Source organism: Phaseolus vulgaris, chromosome 3 (genome assembly GCF_051622355.1).
Source record: "Phaseolus vulgaris cultivar YP4 chromosome 3, ASM5162235v1, whole genome shotgun sequence".
NCBI classification, from domain to species: Eukaryota; Viridiplantae; Streptophyta; class Magnoliopsida; order Fabales; family Fabaceae; genus Phaseolus; species Phaseolus vulgaris.
Genome location: NC_143500.1, coordinates 32,049,428 through 32,068,427, shown reverse-complemented (window position 1 = coordinate 32,068,427; position 19,000 = coordinate 32,049,428). Strand labels below are relative to the sequence as shown.

At 34.5% G+C, this 19,000-nt stretch overlaps 1 protein-coding gene across 2 annotated transcripts; it reads right to left on the bottom strand.

Annotated features, from left to right (window-relative positions):
- Nucleotides 1-2,819: 2,819 nt before the first annotated feature.
- On the bottom strand, nucleotides 2,820-8,900 carry RWA2 (O-acetyltransferase family protein). Of its 2 annotated transcripts, XM_068607461.1 has the most exons (16): nucleotides 8,456-8,900; nucleotides 8,128-8,219; nucleotides 7,564-7,704; nucleotides 7,391-7,447; nucleotides 7,223-7,295; nucleotides 6,520-6,678; nucleotides 6,116-6,265; nucleotides 5,769-6,024; nucleotides 5,565-5,686; nucleotides 5,300-5,386; nucleotides 5,124-5,212; nucleotides 4,961-5,023; nucleotides 4,715-4,771; nucleotides 4,006-4,102; nucleotides 3,777-3,935; nucleotides 2,820-3,224 (listed from the first exon to the last, which is right to left on the bottom strand). In XM_068607461.1, exons 1-16 carry the CDS (start codon nucleotides 8,486-8,488, stop codon nucleotides 3,219-3,221), a joined length of 1,641 nt encoding a protein of 546 aa, XP_068463562.1. In that variant the 5' UTR covers nucleotides 8,489-8,900; the 3' UTR covers nucleotides 2,820-3,218. The 2 variants fall into 2 exon arrangements, with proteins under 2 accessions (XP_068463562.1, XP_068463561.1); XM_068607460.2 differs by lacking the exon at nucleotides 2,820-3,224 and having other exon boundaries at nucleotides 3,605-3,935.
- Between the last annotated feature and the right edge of the window lie 10,100 nt (nucleotides 8,901-19,000).

Sequence of the window (19,000 nt, the reverse complement as noted above, 5' to 3'; positions counted from 1 at the left end):
ATTTGTTAAATGAGACCTGTGAATCAGCCTTAGTAAAGTAAATGTCGAGCTCAGGCGATTGGTCAGTCTCCCGCGCCTCTACTGCCATCACTTCTCTAGCATACTTCTTTCGCTGGGAGGTGGTGCATCCTCCCCCTGAGAACCTCCTAGAGATCGTGTTGACCTCGCCATGGACTGGCACTTCGTGTCCTTGATCCACTGTTGGGATCACCACCGTCGAGGCTTCTTGACCTTCCTCTAGATATTCCTTCAGGAAGCCATCCTCCACCAAATCAGCCAATTGGTATCCCAGTGCTATACAGTTTCGCACGTCGTGCCCGAAGGCCTTGTGGAACTCGCACCAGGTGCCCTTACTTGGCCTCAAATTCTTGTCACTCTTCGAGGGGAACTTCAACTTGTCAAGTCAACTCCTTGTAGCTCATTTTGAACTTGTGTCGACTGGGCAGGTCTCCCTTGACTCTCGCCCTAGTCTGATGCTTTTTCGGTTCGTAGGGTTCATGCCTGGTTGGTGATCTCTTCTTCGTCGCAACTTCATGTACTCTCATGGGTTGAGCTTGGATGCTTTCCCAGGGCTTTATCAGCCCAACGCTTCCACGTTTTACCGTTACCTGCTCCTCGGCGTCAATGTGGGCAACAGCTCATCGCTGGATCTCACTAAACGTCTTCGCCCGATTCCTTATCAAAGAATCGCTGAACAGCCCTAACAAAATTCCCCGCCCAAAGGCGTGCACCATCAAAGCTTCATCCTTGGTGTGGAGCTTTACCACCAACGCCCCAAACCGATTCAGGAAGTCCTTCAGGGGCTTTCCTTGGTACTGCTTCACCCCAAAGAGGTCGAAAAAGACAGGGGGTGGAGCACGGTTGAATATGACTTGCTCCCTGAACAATGTAGAGAACTGATCGAATGAGGTGATGTGTCCATCGGGGAGACCAATGAACCAATCCAATGTCGTGCCTGCGAACGTCACAATGAACAATTTGCAATGCATGGTGAATGTTCCTCCAGAGATCATCATTTGAGTATGAAAAGCCGTGATGTGGGCCTCCGGGTCTTCGATACTTGTGAAAGTAATTCTGGGTGTCATGAAATTGGTTGATATCACGACATTCATGATCGCCTGGGAGAACGGCATGGGGCGAGCTCTAACTCGAATATGTGGGCTTTGTTACCCTACTATGCGTTCCCCCAAGCGTTGTAGATCTCTCTGCAGCTCCTCATTGCCCTGCGTAACTCTTCATTGCTTGCTCGCGATGCGTCCAGATCGACCCTGAATTGGTCTTGTTTGTGGGCCTGCTCGACCCATACCTCAGCCAAAACCCTCTCATGGTCAGCCTTGGATGTTGCCACTGCCTACTGGAGAGTGTTGACGGTTTCCATGAGTTGTTGTAGGGTGGCATTGTCACCTTCCTCCTTTCCAGATGGGCCTTGTTGAGTATTCCTCATATCACCTGGTAGCTTGAACACAATTGTGGATGGGACCTAGTTTTATCGAGCCCTACGATAGGCGCCAAATATTCTTGTCGGTTGACCTGGTCGCCGGTTGACTATGGGAACAGGCTGTGACTCCGTCTGCCTCTACTGGAATTTGCTCTTTCCTTTAAATATTGGAATGCGACTCTGTTGAAACAGAAGGGGTCGTACGTGTTGATTGCACTCCGACGATCAAGTCAGTACAGGGCTTATAGAAACAATAAGTAAGTAAGTAGTTTCAGTCAGTGTACCTTTACCAGGGATCTCTAGTCCCTTTTATAGAATACTTTTAGGTTACTTCTTGTAACAACCCTTCTCTCATGAGAACCTTATCTCGAGTGAAAGTAGGTATGATGGGAGGAGAGTCTGTTACAATGTGCACAATCTTAGTACGACAACCGCCAGAATCTTTCCTCCTTGGAGTGCATAATCTTAACAGCATGATCGCCAGGGTACCAACTCATGTACCTGCATCAGGGATCCATCTATCCACTGTAAGCGTACAAGCTTTTACGTATCATGCATGCAGTTTATCCCCAAAACCCTAACACTTTTGGGCTTAGACGTTTTTAGAGTATTTATTGAATATTTTACTTGTGCTAAACCCAAATGTACTAAACACACCACTCACACTTTTTCACTGACCAGGCCTTATACAAGTTGAGTATATGAATGAACCTCTCAACGCACACATACCTTAAGTCCACTTTCGTGACCCATTATCACAACCAGACCATCGAGCTAACCTGTTTGACACAGGTGTCGATGTTCGATTACTGATCACTGAGCCCAACGCTCTAGTCCAATACAATTATTTTCCTCTTGCAATTTTCAAATCATTTATTCTCTCTTTTAAATTAATTTAATCTATGAGAAATCTTTTGCTTCTTTATGTAATTCATCGAATGCATTTAGCAATTGATCCTTCCCATGCAGTGTAAACTCTTTTGTCCATATTTCTTTCTTTACTTCTACATCCTTTTTATTTTTGTTTGATGAAAACATTCAATTACCCAAAAAAACACACCACATACCACATAGTTGAAACTGGATTTTCGATTTTCTCTGTTGGATATCGTTTTGTTTTATGTATCAATTTTATTAGATTGAGATAATTGGTATTTCAAATTTTAAGATGGCATCTTCAATTCCCACATACTCAATAAAAAGGTATCACCTATCATATTATCCACACAACTAGTCTAATAGTACTACCCTGCATTTAGTACAAATAAAGTGCAAAAGGAACATAAAAAAAAGTCAATCATAACTTTGTTTTATCAAGTTAAATCCAAATTCCTTTAAAAAATAGCTAAATCCAACTCTCAAATCCTAAAATACAGTGACATACGGGCACAATTTATAGTTCCCTCTTTATAACGGTCTCATTTACTGTTAGATGTATAAAATAGTATGTGGAAATATAAGCTGAGACTATTTTACAACAACTAAAAAAAATGAGGTTGCATGATATAAAAAAACAAAATAAAATTGCAACGTCATGCACCCACCCTCGATCTATACAACTTCCAAACCCCTAAAACTGCAGCTATTAGCCTATTAGAATGATTCAATATTACTTCTTGTGGTACAAGTTCACTTTTTTCTGTAACTCAAAAAATAGATGAATGCGTCTTTCGGTAAAAGAGTTTGCCTAACAAACCAATGGTAGCAGCTGGCTCGGTACTCTTCCATTCCACAGGAAACTATCATAGAAGCTTGCAACAGTATATACATGTTCAAATTTTCAAACCTGCGAATTTGTGCATATTTAGATTTAGTTAAATGTATGGGGCATGAAATGCAAATGTAAACGATAAAATTCACTCAAACAATGCAAATGTTTACACAAGAAGGCTGCATCTCATTTATGGTGGTAGCATAGCTTCCTAATTTGACATGACATATCTCTAGATATTATTCACTCAAACAATGTCGCATTCAACAGAAGTGTTAGGATCCATGACAAAAGTGAAAGTTTATTTTGCTTTTATGTAGCTCTTTAATGCTAGATTAGTTTTATAGTAGCCTTTTCTAAAACTCTGTCAAGAAGCCAAACAATTTATCCATAAGGCAAGCAAGCAAAAAACTGTCTTTCTTACCAGCCTCGTTATCATGTATGTTACCACCAAACTATGTTGTGTTACATGTAAGAAAATCTCATGCCTGTCTTTTGTGCTTCCATACACATGCATGTAATCAGGTGTTGTGTATGGAAGCAAGTATGAACTTAACCGGCAGATTGCTTAATATAAGAATAATTTAAGTGACTCGGACCATATCATGTTATTGCAACAACACTTACCAACATTTGAGGTAACCTAAGGAAGCCAAAGGACAAAGAATATAAAACAACTGAGATTGTTGTTGCTGTAATTAAATTGTGTACAAGACGCTTGTCGTCTTTGCTGGGCACGAATGCCACCTTGAGTGTATTTGTCAGGTCAAAAAGCCTACAGGAAATCTGCAAAGAATGTTAAAATCAGAATCAATCAGCATAAAAAATCTCAATCCAACTTGTGCTTTTTACTTACTGCAACATATATGGAAGTAGTAAGCATGAAGTTCAACATTGGGTAGTCTGGGATCAGGGAAAGCAACAATTTGGGTTGTCCGTCTGGAACACCTGACCTAAAAAATCAGCCAATTGCACAAAGGAAAAATTAATATATTCAGATAAATAACAAAAATAATCACACTACACATGTACACAAGTTGCATCAAGCACGAAAGCAATTGTGCATGAATGTATATTATGCATTTTCCCCTTTCGACCTGCTGCAGTAAGAACCAAATTTTAGAAATAATAAGCAAATTAGTTAAGCAAAATCTTTTTCACCCCTCAAGGACGAGCTAATCATCCAACAGTTTAAGTCCTAATTGCCCACATTTCTAGTGCAAAGCATATTCCATGTTATGTTTTTTATATGGCAAATTGATAGTTAATACACATCATATTTTCTAAATTCGAAGTTATCACCCCACCAAAAAATAATAATTAAAATTATTCAAAATTAAATGCTCAACATTGAGTGTAACGAAACAAATGTATGAACAATTCTAGACATCTATTATACCATGCCAAACAAGTGAAATCCTACATGCCCAAACATGTATCCAGGTCAGGCCTAGGAATCGAATATGGTTGTCACTGACTACATGTGCACCAAACAACCCCTCGACTCATTAGGACAACAAATACATAATATCCAGTAAAGCATCAATAAATGCTAAAAGTAGTACCTTAACCAGATATGGATCTGGGAGATGTAAGTCTCAAGTGTTATCTTCCCGAGCCATCTAGCAGAAGTAGAAGCATTATAAATAAATTAACAAATTACCAGCCTTAAAAAAGTGAAGAAAGTTAAATTTGACAGCATTTAGCGGTAAATTAGGTCATTGAGTTGAAGGCATGCCCATGTGTTTGCATGTAAAAGAGAAGGAAAGAGAAGAAGAATAAAAGATTGTACTTCTACAAAGACAACTTACGCAAAAAGTGTCAGTGTATAGCTACGGAAACTTTGTGTAACATTCCGCAAGCATATGTAAACCCTGTCAAATAAAAATGTGCCACATTAATAACTGAAAAGGTCTATCCCATAGGGTTCCTCCCCCTCCTCCTAAATGAAATGTTAAGGAAAAATGAACATACGTTATGGGAATCCACGAGGTATAAGGATGGTATGTATTGTATGTAAGCTTGTCCAGCTTGTATATATGCTCAAACCATAAATAACCCACCTAGAAATTAACTCAAATGGTCAGCGCTATCAAATAAAACAAAGCAAAGGTATGCTAATATAATAATGCTATTAAAAAATATAATACCAACGAGCATATCAGCACTATAGTTGCTTTGATTGATATTCTGCGCTTGATTTCAGCTTCCTCCAATTTTTCCATCCATCGTTCAACCTTATAATACCATGTCACAGTCAACAAAGTACTCAACTCACAGGAAAATGAAAAAAGAAAGAGGAGACAGAATTCGGAGATATTTTCCTGCTTCATAATCATCACTCAATCAAAGAGGATGAACTAAATGTAAGATTTGTTTGAATTATTTCAGAAACATAAAAAATGAGAAACTTACAGTTGGATGATAATAAGCATAAATCATGCCAATTATCCAGATGTAGCGATCAAGCCCTGAGCGAAAATGCCATTCATGCAAGCGGGAAAGATGTGATTTGGCAGGATTTGGATCGGTATAACCTGCAATTTTAAAGAAAACTTCCAGTTAGCAAGATCTGTTGTTCTTTTAGTGGTGAAGTCAAATATCGAAAATGTTACTAACCGAGAAAGAAAGTGAATGGACTCCAAAGCAATTCGAAGACTCCAGGTATCTCCCATACCAAGATAACAACCAAGAAGCAAGCAATGATTTTCACAGCAATGACTGACCCAATCTCATTGTACTTGTTGAGAATACCAAGTGCCCCATAAACCATAAGAGTGAAAAGTGTATGCATAGGGCAGATGTAGTATAACATGTAACTGTTGTTCAGTACAATACAACAGAACACCACAAAGAAATTAAGCCTCCACATCATCTGCTCAACCAGAGAAATTAAGAAATAAGCTGCAGTTAGTACAGACCAAATATAAAAAAGCAAGCTTTTATTGTTCAAGGAAATTGCATACCTGAGCAAATCTGGCCAGACTAAAATCTTTACGAACATAATAATATGAGAAGTTCCCAAATCCAGTCATCCAAACATATGCAGCGATGAACAAACGGATTGCATTGTATATTTCAGATGCAGCAAAGTAATGGTACATTAAAAACAAAACCTGTTATGGATGTCAAACATTAGAAATTTGAAATGTTAAAATGTGAAGAATTTACATTATTAACTATAAGTACAGCAAGAGTTGAATAATCAGAAGATCTGATGAAAAAATCTACAACAAACTGAACTGTATTTCCTTATTACTAAATGTATAAATTTTAGGGGGTCAGGAACTTGCATGATTAAGAAGTTTCAGGGAGTTTTTCCAGCATAAATGAAAAGAGAAAAGCAACATCAACCGAAAAAGTGACCAACCTGCATCCAGCCTTTCCATTCTTCAGTCTGGTGTCTATTTAAATAAAGGATGGATTTACCAGAAAAAGGTGACTTGTCTTGATGTATCTTAAAGGAAGTCATTGCCGAAACTATGATGAGGAGAAAATAGAGAAATAGGAAGATATCCCTATTGTAACTCTGCAAAAACAGATGATCGTTGACAAAGATTATATCACTTATGTATAGTAGCCACATGACAAGGATAATTTTTAAATATATATTACTGCTTTCACAGCAATTAAGAATACTGATTTTTATAACCTATGATCAATAGCAATGGGCACTGGCTAAGGTGGTACATTGTGCATTATGTGTCTTGACGCAACAAGTAATTCACTCCTATGTCCTTACTCTTCTCCCTCTACTTTAATGATTGATTCCAATCGTTGGTCAATTTTTTATTTAAAAGAGATTTTAGCCTTTCTTGGATTTTCCTAAGTTCGCACTTTGACTTCTTATAGTGTATCTTAAAGGAAGTCACGGTTACAGAAACAAAAGAAATATGAAGTGCCACAAAAGATGTAATTTTGTTGAAAAAATAAGAAGGTAATAGTTCTGTTAAAGCTAATACGCCATGCCAATATGCAGCAATATTTGTTTGCTGAACTGCCTATCCAAGCACAAAATAATACTCATCAAGAAATGAAACACAGAAGAGAAATATCCTGATTAAACTATCTACCTTTTTTGACGAGGCAAAGAAATCCGTGCGGTCACACAGATAAAAGTAAGCCAGAAGGAGACCAAATTCCGACCTATCGCAGACGAAAAAAAAGAGGAAATGAAAAACAATTAGTTTGAACTTTGATCCACATAAACAATTAATTCTCATTTCATATGATTTACTTACATCGCTCTAAGCGTCAAACGGTTTTCAAGAAGGAAATAGTTATCCATCAAAAGGAATCTGAAGAAATAAGGAAAACACCAAGCATGTAAGTGCAAGTTTAAGCAAAGTCAAAATAACAAAATATAGAACCATAATTCAACCAAGAAAAAACAAGAGCGACATGGATTACAAACCGGATAATTGATGGTGAGGCAGTTAAGCTCCGCGCCCTCGGGGATCCTGACTGTAGAGCTCCTCCCTCCAATAAAACTGCTTTGTCTTCGTCTTTAACAGCATCACTACCCATTTCAACTAAGTTGATGTCCGAGTGACCACTAACGAGAACAACTTCCATAAGAAATCAATCATGGCAATAATTTTCTAATGCACTTACATTCTTAAACGTTGGAATAATATAAAATTTCTTAAAGAACCTCCAAACTATAAATCTCAGACAAAACACTTGACTCTGCCACTTAATTAATTCATCCATGTCGGATTATGACATTCTTTATTCTAAAATATTGTGGGGGATTAAACAAAAAACAGAAGTTGCATAACGGTAGCATCATAATTCATAACTAAAAACCCGCTATTGCGACATAAATATACGTACGTTAATCCAATTGTGACCAACTATAAGTGATCAATTAATTTTCTAGTTATCTCGAAATTCGCAGAAGCTACATTTCCGTAAAATGCAAAAAGCAGGCGCAAGTAAAAACTCACGCCAGAGTTATCGATCCAATCGAACTTACGCTTTGGACGAGACAGAGTTTTTCCGATACTCCAATATCTCCGAATATATCCATGCCACAACGACCGGAGTGATCCCGAGCAAGAACGAGACCTGCAAGCGTCAAGAACCGAAGAATCAATAGCTATCACCAATCACAAACACAGACACGTCAAATTCCAAAAAGGCAACGATTAACTAGCGGCGAAAAAACAAGAATCGGTCGATCGCATAAGCACACCACATCAAATTCCACGGTGAAAAATAAACATAAATGAGTAACTAGCGGCGAGAAAATAGAAGTCGGTGCAAGATCTGATGGCTCTAGAAGATCGAACCAGAGGACGTACCTGACCGGGAGTAACAGGACTGAGGATAAGCATTTCGGAGAAGCAAAAGAGGCAGAAGAATGACAACACAGTTCCGGATTCCGAGGCAGCGGAAATCACAGGAACTGAAGCGGCATTCGAAGAATGAGAGCGATTCGACGCTGATCCACCACCGGATCTGGTGGAGAGAAATGGTGTTTCCTAATTTAGCGAGAATGAAAGGGCGAATGAAGAGGAATTTGAATTTCACTGCGCAAAATGGTTGGGTTTGTAAATGCAACAGTGCAGCGAGCGACGGTAGGTGATAAGAGTACTACAACTCACTGCGCGTCTAAGTTGGAGAAGAAGAAAAAAATGTGCAGAACAGAAAAAGAAACCTCACAAAATTCTCAACCATTTCATTATTACTTTCTTCTCATTCAAATTAAAATAAAAATAAATACACATAATTTTGACTCCTGTTTTTTTGTTTACCCTCTGGGATGTGGCGTTAGAAAAGTCGCCGACAATTCAATTAAATTTAGTAATAATTTATTTTATTTCAATCCAGGTCACATCATGGGGTGGGTGCAGTTCCAATTTCTCTTGTGCATTCAATTAATTTAATTTACACTTAACTGGAATTAAAATAATAATAATTTATTATATTTTTTTAAGTTCATTGAATTTTGAAGTGAATTTTTTTAAAAAAAATAATTTGAAAAAATATTAAAGATGTAGTGAGGAGGGAGAGTTATTTTAGTCATTCCAAGGGACGCGCCTATACTCTGGGAAGAGAATTGAATGGAGGGAAAGGGATATGGCATTTGATCACCGACACCACTATTCCTAACTTTTGTTTTGTTTATCAATGTATTTCTAATTCACTCTTTTTAATATATTTCTTGATTATAATTATTTTAAAATATAGAAATAGAAAAGGAGATTATTTTTATGGAAAATCTACTCAATTTTGTGATTTTCAAATAGTTTAACAAGAAAGGAGAGTTTATTTTTAAATTTTTATCGTATTAAAAAGTTTACTTTTATAAACTCTAATATCTCTTACATTTATGTTTTTTTTTATACATTTTGATGGAGAAGTTGTGGTCCTAATGTCACTCGTTTCATGATCTCATTAGCTCTATCCAAATTGAAACATTATTATTTTATTAGTGTCGATAAGAGTATTATAACACCAAAATCAATTATATTTATTTTTCAATGATAACTCAAAATGATTTTTCTGACAAATAAATAGATATCTGCATTTTTCATTTTTAATTTTTATATATTTATATATTTATATAATTTTAATAAATATTAAATTATATGAAAAGACATGTAAATTATCTAAATGCAGCATTAATAATAGTTTTATTAAGATTTTATATTAATTTTTTATATTTTTATTTTATTGTTTTTGAATATTAAATTTTGATTTGACTTGAATGAAATATTGAACTTTGTAAGATTATCAAGATTAAGATTAAGGCTTAAAAAAATTGGAGCAGCAAACAATGTCAAAACATAATGCAAATGGTAATGTTCTTCAAAATCTTCCCATTTCAAGTTTAGAGTAACTTTCATGTTCATCAAACGCCTTATGCAAGGATGGTATATTGGAAGTTGTAGAATCTATCACCATATCAATTGAATCCGCGTCTTCCATGGTAAAGAAGTTGAAAAAAATAAAATAATAAACTAAATACAAATTACCAGACTTCCAACTTATGTAATATATAATAGATCAAAGCAACAATAGGCATAAAAGCTTTGCCCGCAAAATGGGCTTAGGATTCACTAAATTTAACATCTTATTTAAAAGCATTATTCACCAAATTATCCATTATTAATTTTTTTACAATATCTTTGGCGGCTTGATTTATCACTAAGATTTCCAAGAACACTACTAAATACATAAATCTAACATGAAAACAAAATAACTTGCCAAAAATAATTCAGAATCCAAAAATTTCATATAAAAGAAAAAAAACTAAAAAATCTTCCATTGCTTTGTTAGGTGTGTACTTTTGGAGTGCAATATCAAGAAAATCGCTCAAATTAAACCATGATTGAGAGAGAATTGAATGGTAAAAAAACTCAAATCTGCCTTAAATAAACATTTTCATACAAAAAAATTAAGAAAACAATAGAAACAAAAATGTTCAAATCCTATAACAGTGAGTGAAATGAAACTTTGAAACTTCTTTTATAAAACTCTAAATTTGTACTAATTATCCCGTTCATTTACATCTCAAACCTCAAGAGCCATTGAAACATTTCACCGCTCACCGATTTTATCTCCAAACGGTTGGCTTCCGCATCGTAATCTTCACCTAAGCAATGTGGCTTCAGTGTCTATTGCTAGTGAAGAACCTTCCAGAACTTCAAAACGACATAGTATTTGAAACAACCTTCTATTAAATAGTATTACTTTTAAATAATAAGAATTTAAAAGTAACCAAATATGAACAAAAAAAGGGCATAACTTGCTCATATCCTTTTTCTTTCTCTCGCACTTGCAACCATTTGTTCCACTCTCTTTGGGTTCTCCTTTATCTTTAACTTTAGGTGTTCTCTGACTCTTAGGGACACTGTTGAACTCTTTAGTGAGTATTTGTGGTTTCAATTTGATTGTTTCCATGTCGAACTCGCGGTGCCTCTTGCGTCCTGGTCTCTCATTGGCTTCCTCTCATCTTAGTTGCATTATAAAATGAGACGTGTCTCTGCTTCGAACTTGGAAAGTGTGAGGAGAGGAAGCAATGGTGGTTGTTGTTGTTGTTGTACAATGGTGATTGAGGTGAGAGTAAGAAGAACATGGAGCGTGAAGGAAAAAGGTTCAAGATGTGTCAAAATTTATTAGAATTTTTTTCTTTGGAGTCGAAATATAAAAGAGAAAATGAAATGGATGTAAAAGGTGAAAACTACCCTTCATAAGGAAGTGAAGGTAACTGGTGAAAACTACTCCTTCATAAGAAAGTGGATGTAACCGGTGAAAACTACTCCTATGTAACCCCTCAGTAATAATGGAAAATGACAAAATGACAATACACTCAAGAATTTCCAAAATTGCTCACGTGGTCACTACTCACATTTCCTAATATTTATTTTTCTCTCATAAAACAGACATTCTCACTCATTATGCAATTAATTTATCTCTTTCAATTCAAAACGGTTGCTCCATTTATTTCAAATATTTTTTAAAATTATTTCTCCCTCATAAAACAGACACTCTCTCTCATTATGCAATTAATTTTCAAAATAAATTATCTCTCACTACAAGAAAAAAAGGTTTTAATAGAGGTTATTTAGTGAAGGTTAATATAACCTTAGGAATTGATTTAATTAATGGAGGTTTTTTCTAAAACCTCAACAAAATAACGGAGGTTTTTTAACCTTAGCTAAATTCCAAAGGTTTATTCTAAAACCTCAGTAAAATAACAGAAGTTTTTTTAACCTTTATTAATTTCCAAAGGTTTATTTTAAAACCTCCGCAAAATAACGAAGGTTAAAACCTTCGTTAATTTCCAAAGGTTTATTTTAAAACCTCCACAAAATAACGAAGGTTTTTTTAACCTTTGTTAATTTATAAAGGTTTATTTTAAAACCTCCATAAAATAACAAAGATTTTTTTAACCTTCGTTAATTTCCAAAGGTTTATTTTAAAACCTTCGTTAAATTCTAAATATTTATTCTAAAATCTCATCAAAATAATAGAGTTTTTTAATTTTTTTTAAGTGTCAAAAATTTATTGTAAAACATCAATAAAATATATTTTCTCAATTCTTAATAAATAGATATAATTAAATTTTTTAGTGAGTTTAGCCTAAACTGGTATACATATTTAAATATGCTTTGAACTTAGGTCTTAGAGGTTGATTCATTAATTGAAGTTAGAAGGCACTTCATTAATTGAAATTATTATTCAATTCTTAAAGATTGTTTTTATGAATTTCAATAAGTAAAAATAAGTTGTGTGTGAAGTGACATTAACTTATCACATATATACATCATCATAATTTATTTTTTGGTTACATTTGCAGTATCAGATTTTGAAGAATCAGACACTGGAAACTATTCATTATAATAATATTAATAATAATAATAATAGTAATAATATTAATAATATGAATAATATTAATAAATATTAATAATATTAATAATATGAATAATATTAATAAATATTAATAATATTAATAATATGAATATAATATTAATTATAATAATAATGTTAATATAATATTAATATGTATAAATTATGTTAATAATAATAAGTAAAATAAAAATGATAATATGACCAAAGAACTTCTTCGGTCTAGTGGAAGTTTTAACCTTTGGTAATGTAAAAATAAACCCTCGTTAAAACCATTTTTTCTTGTAGTGTCTTTCAATTCAAAAATTTTGCTCCATTTATTTCAAATATTTTTAAAAAAATAAGAAATGACACAATGCGCAAAATACTGAAATAAAATCAAATATTAATCTAACATAAAATAAGAAAAAAATTCAGAGTAGTTAAAGAGAATCCCCTTTAATATAGGTATAGATTAATAATTTTTTTTATTAATGTTAAATAAAATTTCTCAATTATAAGAAAAAATATTATGTCTTAAAAAGAATAATACAGAAGAAATATTTGTAAATTGTAGATAAATTAGTCCAAATTTTAAAGTTTATTAACATATCTCAAATACCTAACAAATTCATACCAATTGAGATCCATGTAGGAACTAATTGAAGGAAATAAGAGAATGCAAAAGGTTGTAGCAACTGATTGAACGTAATTGCACAAAATTGCAAAACTGATCTTATTCATTTTGATTTACTCAATCATATATATATATATATAATAAAATTATAATTATTAGAAGCTATAAAATAGGAATACTAACAGGCCTGTAAACTGGCTATTAATGCAATATAACAGTAAAATAGTTTAAGGGTAATAAAATAAAAATTAATAATAATAAAATCTGAATTAATAACCAACATCATCCCTTAGTTCTGATTTGGAACAACCTTCATGCCCAACATATCTCTTAACTTGATGAAAGCATCGATCTTCAATGGCTTAGTGAAAATATATGTAATCTGATCTTCTGATCAGCAGTATTCCAATTTGATCATGTTCTTCCCAACTTGGTCTCGCAGGAAGTGATATCGAATATCAATGTGTTTACTTCTTTGATGAAAAACCGGATTCTTTGCAAGATTAATTGCAGAGACATTATCAACATAAATCTTAATTTGAACATCTAGATTAAAACCAATTTGAGTAATGATATTGCTAAGCCAAACTGATTGACAAGCACTTGCTGCTGCTACATACGCAACTTCACAAGTAGATAATGCAACAATCGACTGTTTCTTTGATGACCATAAGCAAACAGTCTTTACGATTATAAAACAATTACCACTAGTGCTCTTCCTCTCGTCTGAATCTCCACTCCAATCACTGTCTGAGTATCCGACGATCTCAATCTTCTTAGATGAAGAGTAAAATAGACCAAAAGTTGTAGTACCTTTGATGTAGCGCATAATTCTCTTCACAGCTTGTAAATGAACTTATCGAGGTAGCTCCATGTATCGATTGACCAATCCCACAACATAACATATGTCGGGTCTAGTACACGTGAGATATATAAGGCTCCCAACAATCTGCTTAAAGTATGTTGCATCTACAGTTTGCCCATCACCTTCCTTCGTGAGCTTAATTCCAGTTTCAATTAGAGTCTTAACTGGGTTTGAATCCTTCATCTTAAACTTCTTTAAAAACTCATCAGCAAATTTTATCTAATGAATGAAGATTCCATCATCTCCTTGGATGAATTCAATGCCCAAAAAGTAGGACATAAGACCAAGATTAGTCATCTCAAATTCCTTCATCATGATATGCTTGAAATCATCAATCATTTTGAGATTACTTCATGTAAAAATCACATCATCAACATAAAGACATTGTAAGGACCGAGAAAAATAGTCTTAGAGTATAAATGGTACAATTAAAATGACACCTGAATATTTTATTATTAAAGTGAAAAAGCTATATAAATAGAAAATTAGTTATTCAGGTTTCATTTTAAAAGAACCATCATCTCTCTAGAAGTTTCCTTTTCCTTTCCTCTCCTTTCTCTCTAAGATTTTGACCTCCTCGCTCATTTGTTTGACGATCGGAGTCCACCATTAGACTCCTAGCAGCGAGATCTACAAGATTGCCCGATCAAAATCTTTCATAGAGTAAAATCATTTTTGTTCCCTTTTTCCTTTTCTTTCCCTTCTCTCTAAGATTCTGACCTGCTCGCTCATTAATTTGATGATCAAAGTCTGCCATTGGACTCCTGGCAGTGAACTCTACGAGATTGCCCGATCAGAATCTTAGAAAAAGTAAGTTCATTTTTGGCTCATTTTCCTTTGAGTTAGTTTTGATTTGGTTAGGGTTGTCTTTTAGTTAAGTTTGCATGTGAGATTTGTTAGAAAAGATGGCTTTAAACTAGAGGGGGGTGAATTATTTAAAGGGGTTTTCGCAAACTTTTCAAAGCTATAATGAACTTATTTCAGAAACCAATTGATTCAGCAATTCAGTTAGCCAAAACAACAAGCAAAACTGTAATACTAGAAAAAACAATCGGTTGTTTATACCAGCAAACAACAAACAAACTGAAATTAAAGAGTTAGGGATAGAGAGATTGTACACAGTTGTTTATACTGGTTCACTCCAAACTAGAGCTACATCCAGTCTTCTCAGAAACCCTGAGGATATCCACTAAGCAATCACCACTTGATCACTTACACCACAACCAAGAGAATGACCTTGAAAACCTCAAGAAACACACTCTCCTTGGCCAACACTAAGATTGCTGATCTTGAACACCTCAAGAACACACAGCCAATCTCAGCAAAACACACACGAATTGTTGAGCAGTTTACAGAGATTACACTTGTTACAGGTGAATATCTGAAATCAATACAAGTAAAATCCTATTCAGCACCTTGATCAATCTCTCAACACTTTTGCAATCTCAGAACTCTTTGAAAAACTCTTTTTTCAAAACTTTTTTTCAAGATCCTTAAAAACATAAAAACAGTTTTTCATAATATATCTAAGAATATAGTTTGTTATCAAATCTTAACAAACTCTTAATTGCATTAAAAACATATTGGTCAAAGCATTTAATGACTGGAGCGTATTCATTTAAAGCATTTAAAGCTCAGTCAAAGAAAACAGTTTTTCTGTTATGGTTTCAAAACAAACAATCGATTGTTTCCTCGAATCAATCGGTTGTCTTGTTACTTAACAAAATCACCATTCAAAAACAGTTTTCAAACTTTCTCAAAACACCTAAGTGTAAACAATCGGTTGTTTCGACAAAACAATCGGTTATTTCGACAAAACAATCGGTTGTTTCAACTTAGTTTAAAAAACATTTTGCTTTGATAAAAATTGAGATGCTAATTGCTTTGAGATTTAATCCAAGGGTTGATTACAACATTAAACTACCCCAGAACAAAGCTTAAACCAGCACAGCAGCATCAAGCAAAGCATAGGCTTCATCCTTCAAAGGATTTGGATTCTTCAAAACATTGAACACCACTTGGTTCAACAAGATTTTTATCTTCAGAATTAGTCTCTATTAGATCAGGGTCATAAGGATATAGTTAGATTTGTGATCAGGACTTTGTGGTGTAGGTTGGGTTATCCTTAAGCTTTTGGTGGGTTGGAGCTCTTAGTGAGCATCTGCTCAAGTCCAGGTAAGGGAAGTTAGTCTTATTCTTAATGAGGGTGACGTGGTCACCAATTCCAATATTTACTTACAGGATTGTCTCTTTTGAAAAGTAAAATAATATATTGACTGGAATGGTTCATTTTTTAATCTTTTATATTGATTTTAAGGTGAATAAATTATTGAAAGTGTTTGAATGATAATATAAATGAGTTGAATTGTTTTTTTTGAATATTTTATTGAATTACTTAAGTGAGATGTTTGATGAGAAGTGGTTGTTTGATTTTAGATGATGATTGATTTAAAGAGCATATATTTGGAATTAATTATGTGTTTAAGTAAAGTTTGAGATATATTTGGATTGTTTAGAAAGTTTAAATATGATGTGATTGAGTGGTGCATTGATATGTTAAATGATGTATGTAATGAGGTTAAAGTGTGATCAAGACAGTATTTTCAGGAAAGGAAATACCGTGTTGAGATTGTTAATAGGGTGTATTGATTTGTGAGTGTCCTGTGAATGAGACGATCCTGACTCTACTGATATAATGGAATCACATAGATGAAGTTATTCAGTTGGTGAGAGTCGAAAGAGGTCCATTTGGTTGAGTCTGAGGTTTGAAAGAACTTATCAGAGCAGATCAAATGGATTTACCCTGTCATATGAAGATGATGAGATATTGAGATAATTATGTGCATGGCTATGTGGGTTTCACAACAGTAGTATGACAGGTGCAGGTCTCTGGATGCTAATTTCAATACACGAGTCTTCCGGAAGTAGAGTCAAGTGTCTGAGTATGTGAGTCAGTAGAAAACTTACAGGAGTAATGTGGATGATGAACGTGATAGAGACTTGATGGTTATGTGAAATGTTTGAGAAATTGTATGAGAATTTATGAATTTTGTGTATCAATTTGAAATTTAAATTATATAGAAAACTTTGTTATAACTAGCTTACCCTGTTATTTGTTTGTGTTTGTTTCTTTATCTGTGATGATCGTGTTGTACACAGGAGTAGATAAGATTGCAGGTAATAGAGCTCCTAAGTGAGTAGCTGGAGGATGTGATAATTTTAAATTGAATGCTCTGTTTGTTTTTAAAACTTTTGATGTATATATTAAAATCCCTATGAAGAGGAATATTTTTTTTTAGATACAATTATGAGATAGTTATATATATATATTCATATGTTAAGTAGATAGTGTTTGTTTTACTTATATATGGGTAAAAAAATTAGGGATGAATAAATGAATACCTAATCATTAGTCTTTACATAAAGACCATGATCTGATGCACATTTTTTTGAATCTAGTGGCATGAAGAAATGAATCAATCCTTTTGTTCCAAGCTCTTGGTGCCTGTTTAAGATATAAAGCCTTAGTTAGTTTGTACACCTTCTCCTCTTTGCCAGATTGTATGAAAACCGACGGCTGCTTTACATAAACCTCTTCATCAAGTGGGCCATTTAGAAACACAGACTTGACGTCCATTTGGTGAATTTTCCATTGCCTTTGTGCAGCTAAAGCAATGATTAATCTCACTGTTTTCATTCGAGCTACAGGAGAAAATATTTCTCCATAATCATAGCCTTCTCTTTGCTCGAATCCCTTTGCCACCAACCTTGCCTTGTATCTATCAATCTCACCATTTGTTTTCACTTTAATCTTGTACACCCACTTCACATCAATTGCTTTGTGTCCTTTTGGAAGATCAGTGAGTTGCCATGTATTGTTTTTTTCAATCGTCATCAATTCTTAATTCATAGCCTTTTTCCATTTGGGGTGTTGAATGGCATATGCAAGTCTCACGAGTTCTGAATCTGCAAGAAAAGCAAAGTGAACTAAATCTCCATTGTCATCAACTTCATCATCAATATTTACTTCGCAATCTTGAAGGTGTACAGGTTGTCGTTGTTGCCTTCTTGATCGCTCCATCATAGTTGCAATTGGAGCTGCAACTTCAGGTTGAACTGCAGGTGCTTCAAGAGTGACTCCGTCTTCATCTTGTTTGTGATTACTATCTTCTTGAGCACAATTGATAGCATGATTATCACGTTTTGATATGCACTCATTTGCATAATGGTTGCGTTTATGGCAATTATAACACTCAACATTTGATTTATTATAAATGTCTCCTCGTCCTCCGCGTCCACGTTCACCGCGCCAAGCGCCTCCATGATTCTGGCCACCACGACCTTTGCTGAAATAGCTACCATGTTTATGATAGGAGCTACCAATTGAGGGTTGTGCTTATAAAGCCTATTCAATTGGTTTTTCAATATTATTGTCATTCATTTGTTGCTCATGCGCTCGTAGGGAACCAGACAATAACCTTAATGTCATTTTTGAAATGTCATTGGCCTCTTCAATTTCGGCAACAACATGTTCAAATTTGGGAGTTAAAGATCTCAAAATCTTCTCCACATTTGCCTGCTCTTTCACCATTGGTCTTCATCTGATTTGTTAAGGCAAGAACTTTATTTATATAGACATCAATAGTCTTTGTGGTTTCCATCTGCAGCAATTCATATTGGCGTCTTAGGGTTTGAAGGCGCACCCTCTTGATCTTGTCATCACCTTTATAATTGGTTGACAAAATTGTCCAAGCCTCACTAGCAGTTGTTGCTCCTTCGATCTGCTCAAACATCTCGTCATTCATTGGATGAGATACAAAGTCTTATTGTCCTTCTTTTTCTTATCACGATGCGCTACTCGTTGCGCCTCAGTTGCATTAACAGCTAATGCACACACTCCACTCTCAACGACATCCCATAACTCATGATAATCAAACAAAACTCTCATTGCACACACCACCGATTGTAATTTTTTCCATAAAGGATAGGGACTGATAATTGGGTAGAGTT

Excerpts from the sequence above, each read along its gene's own strand:
- RWA2 (XM_068607460.2), bottom strand. The coding sequence starts at position 8,488 with ATGCTTATCCTCAGTCCTGTTACTCCCGGTCAG. Across the intron at positions 7,448-7,563 it reads GCCTCACCATCAATTATCCG|ATTCCTTTTGATGGATAACT; the intron begins GTTTGTAATCCA and ends TTATTTCTTCAG. Across the intron at positions 4,772-4,960 it reads TATACACTGACACTTTTTGC|ATGGCTCGGGAAGATAACAC; the intron begins GTAAGTTGTCTT and ends TACTTCTGCTAG.